General features: G+C 37.6%; 1 protein-coding gene across 1 annotated transcript in view; it reads right to left on the reverse strand.

Moving 5' to 3' along the window:
• Nucleotides 1-9,704, reverse strand: part of DMBT1 (deleted in malignant brain tumors 1) — a 109,033-nt gene extending 99,329 nt beyond the window's left edge. Inside the window, exons 1-6 of the mRNA XM_058189104.1 lie at nucleotides 9,643-9,704; nucleotides 5,625-5,639; nucleotides 3,691-3,726; nucleotides 2,340-2,487; nucleotides 2,006-2,187; nucleotides 386-430 (exon numbers count right to left, since the gene is read on the reverse strand). Of these exons, the coding sequence (XP_058045087.1) occupies nucleotides 386-430; nucleotides 2,006-2,187; nucleotides 2,340-2,487; nucleotides 3,691-3,726; nucleotides 5,625-5,639; nucleotides 9,643-9,691 (475 nt within the window). The 5' untranslated portion in view covers nucleotides 9,692-9,704. The remainder of the gene's footprint in view (nucleotides 1-385; nucleotides 431-2,005; nucleotides 2,188-2,339; nucleotides 2,488-3,690; nucleotides 3,727-5,624; nucleotides 5,640-9,642) is intronic.
• Between the last annotated feature and the right edge of the window lie 1,260 nt (nucleotides 9,705-10,964).

A 10,964-nucleotide genomic window follows, 5' to 3' on the forward strand; every position in this document is an offset into this window, starting at 1 on the left:
AGTTCCTGAGCAAAGAAGTAAATCTGACAATTTACGATTCATCACACAGTCAGCCTGAATTTGGCATTTTTGTCCACATTTGAATCCTTTCCAAGGACTTGACATAGGCAGGTGTGGATGTTCGATGCTGTTGCAGATATTGTCGCAGGATATAAGCGGTTTCGATTAAAGCTGTCTTTTGCAGTTGACTAATGGTGAATTTGCTCCAGTTGTTTTAGGATTGCATCCAAGCCATCAATTACTATTGGTATTATATTTGCTTTCTTTTGATTATAATTTAGTTTGATTATAATTTAGTTGATTACTTAGTTTAGTTTACTTATTATTTGCAAACAATAATTTTTAAACTTCTTGGAAAAATTATAGATTGAGAGTATAAACTTACCGGGACTTGTGAGGTTAGCTCTTGGCAATGGAGTTGTGAAATCCTCTGATAAGAAAAAAAAATCTATTAGTCTTTGCCCAATATCCGTAGATAGTAGTTATGAGTTATTTGTAAAAATAATGGAGGTGGGATACAAATAAGTAAACAAATCTCAGTTGTTTTTTCTGCTTTTCAATTGCTTTTCTACCAATAGCCATAGAAGCACCTTCCCAATTTGTTGTTTTCTTAGTTCTCAACCTTACCAACTTTAAGATATATGGACTTCAGCATGCTGGCTGGGGAATTCTTGGAGCTGAAGTCCACAAGTCTTAAAGCTGCCAAGTTTGAAGACCTCTGCTATAAAAAAAAACAAAGGAAACCACTTTTTAGTTTAGGGATTTATAAGATTCCTTTGATGAGACACATGTGATTCTATATAATAAAGAGGTGAGGGTGATGTTGATAAAGGTAAAAGTAACAATTAAAAAAAATAAATACATAAATAAAAAGAAAACAAACAAACAAAAAAGTCAATAACCCATCCCCCTCAAATGGCATACGCCATAAAACACTAGGTCTTTTTCTGCTTATCAGTTTTCTATGTTTCTATGACTGACTGCAGCATATCTGCAGATACCTGCGGATTGAGATTGTTTCAAAAGCAATCTCACAAAATGACTATTCGGTACCCAGTGATTTATAAAAGTGTTGTCATGGAGAGTTTAGCCAGAAAGCAAACTGGGGGAGCATGCTCCTTGACGTTGCTGTGGTCCACTACTCTATAGCATCTTGTTGCATTTTCTGGGCTGGTGAATAAAGCATTCAACTGCAATTATGTTTTGCTTGTTTTAAGGACTGATTAGCTCAAGAGTTCTTCCCAGAAATAACAGTAATATTGGATTTCAGATTTTGGATGCTTTGTTTTTTGTGGTATAGGGCCATGCAAAATATTTGAAAAAATCCCAGTGCGAATATATATTAGACTGAACCAAACACAGAAAGCTGTCTATGTGTGCAAGTACAAGGACGTTCAACATTTCCTTTGGATTCACCAATAAAATGAAATGATCAGACATCCACATTTGTGCTGAGATATCTGGTGACATTTTTCAGAGTAGCTGTATGAACCTTGTAAATGATCCATCTGTTTTAATAATCTGAGCAATAATAACTGAGATTAGGCAGAGAAAGAAAGATATGTACAATAAAGTAAAATGTCAGCAAAAATACCCTGTGGTAGGAAAAACATAGCAGCAAGTATTAGAATAGCAGAATAATGGAGTTGGAAGGGACTTTGGAGGTCTTCTAGTCCAACCTCCTGCTCAGGCAGGAAACCCTTTACTATTTCAGACAAATGGTTATCTAATCTCTTCTTAAAAACCTCCAGTGCTGGAGATCCACAACTTCTGGAGGCAAGTCATTCCACTAGATAATCATTCTCCCTGTCAAAAAATTTCTCCTTAGGTCTAGGTTGCTTCTGTCCTTGATTAGTTTCCATCCATTGCTTCTTGTCCTGCCCTCAGGTGCTTTGGAGAATAGCTTGACTCGCTGTTCTTGTGGTTACCTCTTACATATTGGACCTCTGCTATCATGTCACCCCTAGTCCTTCTTTTCATTAAACAGGATCAGTAGCATGCTTACCTCCTACATCATAAAATGCAATGAAGCCTTGACCTTCTTTTTCGGAATGTCTGTGTAGTACCAAAGTCATCAGGCCTGAATAAGAGAAAAATGTCCTTTCTCCTTCGCATATTTTCCCAAGTAGAGCTGACCTCTGCGGTTCTCCCCCATAGACAGCAATATATTCAGTAGCACAGTCTAAGCTGAAGAGGAAAAAGTACACAAAAGTAATCATGGACCAGATAACAGAGCATCATTGGGGGGAAAAACCTCTTGTTTCCCCTTTCATGCAGAAAGGCCAATGAAATGGCGGGGATTGAAATGACTGAATGAGATTTGAAAGGAAAATGCTTACTTTATATAATTAATGTTTATTCTTATTGGATAGTTTTCAGGGGAGTCAATTCTCCAGACACACTCTTTATTTCTATTGTCTCCAAGATAATATGGGCCAAAAAATGAGCCTGTATCATCTGAAAACGTGCCACCACATCCAGGTTCAGCTATAAAAAAAAAAGTAGAATGTCATATTTCATCATATATTAAATTATATAATATCTATTGTACAACTCAATAAATTTTATGGTGAAAATAAATTTTATGGTGAAAATTTATACATTAGCTTAATTTAAGAATTGTGAATGTAATTTAATATTAATTGATTAGTAGTTTGGTTTCTGTATATATTTAATGAAATATATCATATCTAATACCTCTTAGCAAAAACACAACTACCAGCTGCACTATCATCTGAAGCTGTTCCTATAACCACAGTGGCAGTTTTTAATCTTATTTTTCATTTAAAAAAAAATCTTATTGTTTCTTAGGCCTTACAGTCTTGGTCACTTTGGTCTCATGATAATCAGCAGAAGCAGAAAGTTGACATAACCCAAAATATAATATGATGAGATTTATTTATTTATTTATTTATTTAAATTTTTATACCGCCCTTCTCCCGAAGGACTCAGGGCGGTGTACAGCCAATTAGGGTTATTAGGATTAATTATTATTATTAATTAATAATTAATAATATTATTAATTATTAATATTAATTAATTAGGATTATTAGGGTACAGCTATAAGAAGTAAAAGTGTGCCTTTTCTGGGTATGTTTTATTTTTCTTGAAGACCCAGCATTAAGTATCATTGTATTAATCAAAGATGTCACATGTCTTATAACAGGGATGTAAAACTCAAGGCCCAGGGGCCGGATCTGGCCCATGGGGTACTTAGATCTGGCCCACGGGACTTCCCTGGAAACAGCGAAGGACTGGCCTGTAGTGCCAGTGCACTCGGCCCACCACAGGCACCCTGACACAAGTGATGTTGAGCTGCCCATGCCCAGTCCAGCCCCCGGAGATCAAACACAACCCTGATGTGGCCCTCAATAAAATCAAGTTTGACACCCCTGTCTTATAATATTGCCTATATTAGCTATATTTGACTATCCTGTTTTGAAATAACAAAATTCATGCTATTGGCAGCAGAGTAAAAGACTGGTGAAATAAAATGTCTGGAAGCAAGGAATTTCAAGGCATTCTGCAATAGGTTCCTTTTAACAAATTAAAAATGTGCAAATAAAGCTCACATACACCTTGTGGATATTTGCATGTCAATTGCTTGCTGGGGAATTATTGTTCTAAAAAGTGTTCCACATGGTTGAAAACTAATTTTTCTGAATTATGTTACGTAGATGTTCTACTTACATGATGAAGAAAGATCACCTGGCATGGGAGTTACTCCTTTAAAAAGAAGGTGAAAAGGGGAGGGGGAGAGATAAAGATGAATTATTTTGATGTTACCTCAAATGTGGTAGAAATTGTGTCTTGGATTAGTTTGATCATATTATGGTGTTTGTGTGTTTGTTTGTGTGTGTGTACATGACTTTAGGGAGTCAACCATTAGAAGGGCAGCATAAATTTCTCTTTGCTAAAGCTGTCCTTGCTGGTCTATCATCAGCAGAGCACTAAAAGCTTTGAAGAAGACTTACACAAAATTATCTGTGGTAGAATCAAGAAACTCTCCTCACAGACATGTTCACCCTAGTAACTTCCAAATTGGGTTCTATTGTAATGTACATGGGGTTGCCCTTGAAGAGCATCTGAAAGTTTCAGATGGTGCAGAGTGCAGCAGTAGTGAGCAGTTATGTGTGCTCCTAGAAAAGCACATATCACACCTGTGCTCCATGAGCTGCATGGTTGCCAGTCCAAGGTGCTGGTTTTAAACTTTAAAGTACTTCATAGCATAGTACTGGTTATCTGAGAGACCAGATCTCCCCAACTACATCTGCCATTCCATTAGATCTGGAAGAAACAGCATACTTTGGATCCGGTCCTTTGGGACTTACACCTGACAGATTCTAGGAAATGGGCCTTCTCAGCCATGGAGCATGCTTAATAGAATATTCTCCCCCAGAAGTGAAGTTAGCCCCATCCTTTTTTATATTACGTAAGTCCCTCAAGGCCTGGCTTTGTTGTCAGGCCAAGGATCCCAGGGAACCAGGGATATCTTAAGATTGTTTAGTGTTGTGATTAATTTACTCTCTCATGAATGAAGGCAAATATATGTGCCCCAGGGCCGGTCACTGGGACCAGAGGTTTAGTCTTCTGGACTTGTGCTGCAGTCTATTCCCAGGGAACTTCTCTCTACCAGAATGTGGTGAGGGAGACGTCTCCTGAGGATGGGCTCCAGCATGGATCCAAAAGCTCAGAAGACTAAACCTCTGGTCCTAATGACTGACCAGATTAGATCCTGCAATCTAATCTCTCCTCTACTGTTTGTATTTTTAGGATTTTAACAAAATAACTGTTTAAATCTATTTATTGGTTTATTTTAATGGTTTTACACTGCCCACAGCCACTTTGTTTAAGATGACTTGCAGAAAGTTTTTCTGTGGGAACCAAGGATATTCCAATAGATGCTGGGGAGGGGAGGACTGGAGTAACCAAGCAACCAGCCAGCACCTCTATTGGACAATGTGACTAATCACTTGGGGGAAGGGGGAACTTTCACTTTTTAATTAGGTGAAAACGATGGGAACTTTCAGAGTTGGTTTTCATCAGTTGTGCCAATATGATGTATCCAATAAACTGTTCTTTGAGGAATCTGGTTGCCTTGGAGTTCTGTCTTGAATGGGTACAATACTTGGAACACTGACATCTAGTAAAGAAGATGATGGATTAGGACGTACGTTGCTGATTCCATAATTGACAACAAATGCAAAGGGGATATTATTAAATCTTCCTTATTTCCCCTTTTTTTTCATCCTAAACTGAAATATCCCTACTGTACCTGACATAACCAGCACTTGATCTTGCAACCTTTTTTTGCCTGGCTTAAAAGCTCATGAATCTGATGTATTTAGAAAGTAGAAGGCAGGAGGAAAAGAACTGAATATTTGAATTTTGTAATCTGTTTAATATGAAACAATTGTTTTCCCACTTATGCTGGCAGCACCTGAATGAGAGTGATTCATTCCCAAACCTTTAACCTGGTCATATTTCTCAATGTTAAGGGGAAACAATGAAGAGTGTATATATTTTGCAATGTCCTTTCTTCTGTACCTACTTCACAAGGATCGTATCTTTAAAGAAAAATTATGGCATTGAATCAATTCCATTAGAAGAAGAACAACACTTACCAGATACTGTAGATGCTGCAGGAAAAAAAAGAAAAGGAAGCTTATTTAATATAAGCAAACACATTGTTTTGACCCAATCTCTTTCTTCTGTACCTACTTTACAAGAAAATTTGTGGCATTGAATCAATTCCATTAATAGAACAACACTTACCAGATACTGTAGATGCTGGGGGAAAAATATTTAATATAAGCAAACACATTTCTACATTTTTGGAGATCCTGTCCCAGTCCTGTAACCCTATCATTTCTGTCACCCAACCTTAATATTTCCCCTTTATGCATTTCCTGCCCTTTATTTAGCTATTTATTTCTTAATCACTTGTGTACTGTAAGTCAGTCTCTTGATTGCATAGATACACTTCCCAGATCAATATTCTGCAGTGGCCTGAGTAATAAGTAAACTCAACCAAGACCATGCTTTTAACTGGAAAACAAAATGGCATTTGGTAGGAGCTATGGAGTTGACTGACTGTGTACTTAGGTAGAATTTGGGCTAATCTACTTTACTTCTAGATGTAGAACAATCTACTACATTGGAGCTACAGGAATCAACATCTGTTTACTTTCTGATGTCCCTAACATATTACACCTGAAGTATTCTGAAAATATAGAAATGATTATATTCATTCAAGAAATATATATACCAAAACTTACAATATTGTTTTCTTTGTGTAAAGACAATTCTCAAACTCACATATTGAGAATGATAGCTGAACATTTCCAAATTAAACATTTAGTTGATTGTAATGTGAAATTTATCTTATACCAAATATGGCATATATCAATCCACTTTGAATCTTGGTAATGGCTATTAACTAATTACTGGGTTTTTTTGGCTTTATATCCTAGTGTTTAAATATAGATATGATGTTTTGCATGTGATATTTATTGTAGCAGGGTTGTCAAACTCACGGCCCGTGGACTGGATGCAACTGGGTGGTTTAGCGAAGGGGGGGGAAAGTTTATTTTTGTATAATGCATAACGCTGTGATGATGCGAGCTTGGCACTCCTGTACTGTAGTTTATCAGTATCTATTGTTGTAGGAATTATAAACCTATCCTATAAATAGTAAAAAAGGAATCAGTCCTTCCAATTAGGAAAGACACAGAATTTAGGTAGAGTCTCTTGTCCTATCTAGCATAATAACTCTGATTGGCTAGAAATGATTGGAATGTTTATTCAGACATTTAGATGGATACTGACTTGAAGAAGCTTATGGCATTTCAATTTACAATAAAAGTAGAATTGATAAATAACCACCGCAAAGCAAGACATGTATTTCTGAAAGGTATACCATTTTTGTTCTATTAACTTGATTAATTTCATTTGTCTTTTATAAGCTGTACGGGTAAGGTGTACGGGTAAGGTGTAAGGTGTTTGGAAGCTGTACGGGTCTGGATGGGGAGAAACAGGCTCAAGCTTAATCCCTCCAAGACGGAGTGGCTGTGGATGCCGGCACCCCGATTCAGTCAGCTGCAGCCGCGGCTGGCTGTTGGAGGCGAGTTACTGGCCCCAAAGGATAGGGTGCGCAACTTGGGTGTCCTCCTGGTTGATCGGCTGTCGTTTGAAGACCATTTGACGGCCGTCTCCAGGAGGGCCTTCCACCAGGTTTGCCTGGTTCGGCAGTTGCGCCCCTTCCTTGATCGGGATGCCTTATGCACAGTCACTCATGCGCTCGTTACCTCTCGCTTGGATTACTGTAATGCTCTCTACATGGGGCTCCCCTTGAAGTGCGCTCGGAGGCTTCAGTTAGTCCAGAATGCAGCTGCGGGTTATAGAGGAGCTACGCGTAGCTCCCATGTAACACCGCTCCTGCGCAGACTGCACTGGCTGCCTGTGGCCTTCCGGGTGCATTTTAAGGTGTTGGTTATGACCTTTAAAGCGCTCCATGGCTTAGGACCTGGGTACTTACGGGACCGCCTGCTGTTACCACACGCCTCCCACCGAACCGTCGCTCCCATAGAGAGGGACTTCTCAGGGTGCCGTCCGCCAAACAATGTCGGCTGGCGGCCCCAGGAAGGGCCTTCTGTGGGGGCTCCCACACTCTGGAACGAGCTTCCCCCGGGTTTACGCCAAATACCTGACCTTCGGACATTTCGTCGCGAACTCAAGACTCATCTTTTTATCCGCGCGGGGCTGGCTTAAATTGGGATTTTAATGTTAAATTTATTAATTTTAAACGGGGTTTTTTAGTATGGTAAATTTTAATCACTGGGCTAATTTAAATAAGTTTTTTAAATCGTATTTTAAACTTGTATATTGTATTGTCGGTTTTATTATGCCTGTACACCGCCCTGAGTCCTTCGGGAGAAGGGCGGTATAAAAATCAAATAAAATAAATAAATAAATAATAAATATATTTTAACCATTCTTACAATATATCTTGAATAAAATAAAAAGAATATAGAATGTTTCATAACTTACTTTAATTACAAATTCTAAAACGGGCCCAAATCGTTCTAAGAGGTTTTTATTCCTGGATTCATTATCTTTACACAGCAATTCTTAAGGCATCAGCCTTAATCATATTGCATCTGATCTATTGAATAGGGTAGCAAAAGCATGGTAATCATCCAACCCCAAATAGCTGCATGGAGGTGCATTCTTCATGTTAGGCAATAATAGAAAAAATAGGAAAAAAACTGTATTTACATTGCTAAAATAAAATGTGGCATTTAAGCATAACTGCATTTTTATTTCACATGTTTGCTACTTTGTATGGCAGACGGCCATCTTATCACCATCTGCTGGCATACGTTCAAGTGCTGACCAATATTTTTCTAATATTACCCCATTCCAGCTACATCTTAGTTCCTAGTTTTTCTTTCATTCCCAAGTTTGTGACTTTGTGGGTTTTTTAGGATAATAATTTAGATCAAATTATATTTCAATATAATTGTTTATGGATGGATGGATGGATGGAAGGAAGGAAGGAAGGAAGGAAGGAAGGAAGGTCTAATCAACACTGGGCTGAGAAATTAGTACTATATTGGCTGAAACAATCATTGGTTTCCTTGATTTTTAGTTAGAATTTTTTTATTCCATCACCTATTGTAAGAAGAAATCAGAATGTGGTTGTGCAGAAATCAATAAATATACTTGCAACAAGCTGTGCTTAAATCTATTACTAAGTTAGGAAAACCCCTAGCCTTATGACTTTTTTATTACATAAAACTGGAAAAGCTACCCTGATTGCATCTTATACTGAAGATATATTTCCCAGAAATGTTCTTTTAGGGAAAATATGATGGATTGAGTAGTCTCTGGCTTGTGCTGATAGAATCACAAAACTGAGACAATAATTAAAGCAAACAAGTTAGTCGGGTCTATCTTGTCCTTCTGCTTTCAGTGAAATTCATAACTTAATCTCATTCAAGTGTCTCAATTCAATTTCTGCTATTTAGTTATTTCTAATAACTAATACTAATACTATTCCAGTAAAGTTCTGGTTTAATTATTACTAACATTAGCTAAGTATCAAGTCTATCCATAACCTGTAGACCAAATTGTATACTCCCACTGATGAAATAGGTTTCAATAAATCATAACTGTCCCAGAAAGTAGATTTATGAGACCTTAGCTGATTTTCTTAGTCAGAACCAGTCCAGTACTTGGCTAGGAATTACCTGTTAATCCTATGGCTTTTAGCTCGATTAGGAAGGGGGAGGGGGGAATCTCTGAAAGAAATATCCATAATGTTCCCAAGAAAAAATGCAGTAGACACTACATTCTAGTCATTGCTTTAAAATATTTAAATAGCCCATTTTCAGTTCTTCATTTAACTCATTTCCAACCTTGTATATGGAGAGAATGAAATAAGTATGCCTTGGTACTCTCTGAGCACTGATAAACACTCTGAGCACTGATGATGTTACCTAGTTTGGCTAATAAATCATCTGCTAGAAAGCAACCAAGCTCAGAGAGCACCAAGGACCCTTCATTTCAACCCTGAGCTACAAATATTCTCCTTTGTTGGTACCAAGTATCTCTTTGCCCACATCAAACCCAGCATATTACCTGTGGCTGAAAGTAGCAGTGCCCAAAGAAAGATCAGTGTGTGATCCATCTCGGGGGAAGATTCCAGAAGAATTTAAAATAGTAATCCTGTGGCAGGGATCACCTGCATATATACAGTGCAGAATCTGAAACTTGATCTGCATTTTTTTTCAACAGTGCAGATGAAAAGGAAGTGATTTGGAAAATACTTCAAGATGCCAAACAATATTTATTAAACTGTGTCAACATTATAGGTGCATTCAAATGGCATTTTCCTTATCTTTTAATTTCTATGCTTGTTTAATACTCTATACAGTTTATTGTGTAAACAGTCTTGAAAATGAAGCCCAGATTTGTCATCCTATTTCCTCTTTTTTTTTGGTAAGAGATATTTTCCAGGAAGAAAGCAGGCAAAAATCTATGGATATGAGGTGGTATCAAATGAATTGTAACAGAACACCATAAATCCTCCTAACTACTATGCATAGATGGGAACATTCTCCATATCAAAGGGGATTATAAAATTGTGGCATGTTTGGAAGTGATCACATCTTAAGAGGACAGTTTTCCTTCAGCTGCGTCATAGAATGTGACTCCTGACATTACTTCAGTGTGCTCAAAGGGAAATTGGTTTTCTCTCTTTAAAGTCCAAAATACTTCAATCTGTATTACATTTTTGATATTTTAAGGACTTTCGTATTTATTTTGTGAAAATGCATGAGAATTTGCAAAGATTCTCCTAGACTCACCTTAAGTGGATCATTTTCATTTTGTCATACCTCATCCAGGCTGCATTCTGTGTAACTCCTGTTTAGGCATTAGAACCTAACAGAATTTATTGAATTATATACTCCAAGGGGCAGAAGAATGCACATTCTTCCCCCATCCCTGTCCTATAGCAATAGAATTAGGTATTTTGGCTGCTAGCAAAATCAGGGTTATAATAGAGTTAAACACCCACAGGAATTTGAAGGCAGAGATTGAACCCAAGGTAATTTGCACACAGGTTTTGTGAGAGTCAATGCACCTGGCTATTAAGCAAACTAAAGTGGTCAGTCTGAGTCACAAACCGAAAAAGATGTCAAGCTAGGAAAGACCCTCCATCAGCTGATATCATCCCAATCAGTTTCTTAGAACAGCTCTTTCAATGTATCTGTAATCAGATTTGCTCCCCCATAAACATTGTATTGAGAAAGTTCACAGAGTGTCTGATTATGAAAGCAGCCATCTCATTGGGCATAGCTTTAATGAGACATTCAATGCTGCTAACACAAGGGAAGTAGCTCCGCTGTGGTTTTATTATGCATTGCATTAAGCAATGCATAATAAAAAACAGCAAGTTC

Source organism: Ahaetulla prasina, chromosome 6, assembly GCF_028640845.1.
Source record: "Ahaetulla prasina isolate Xishuangbanna chromosome 6, ASM2864084v1, whole genome shotgun sequence".
Taxonomy (NCBI): Eukaryota; Metazoa; Chordata; class Lepidosauria; order Squamata; family Colubridae; genus Ahaetulla; species Ahaetulla prasina.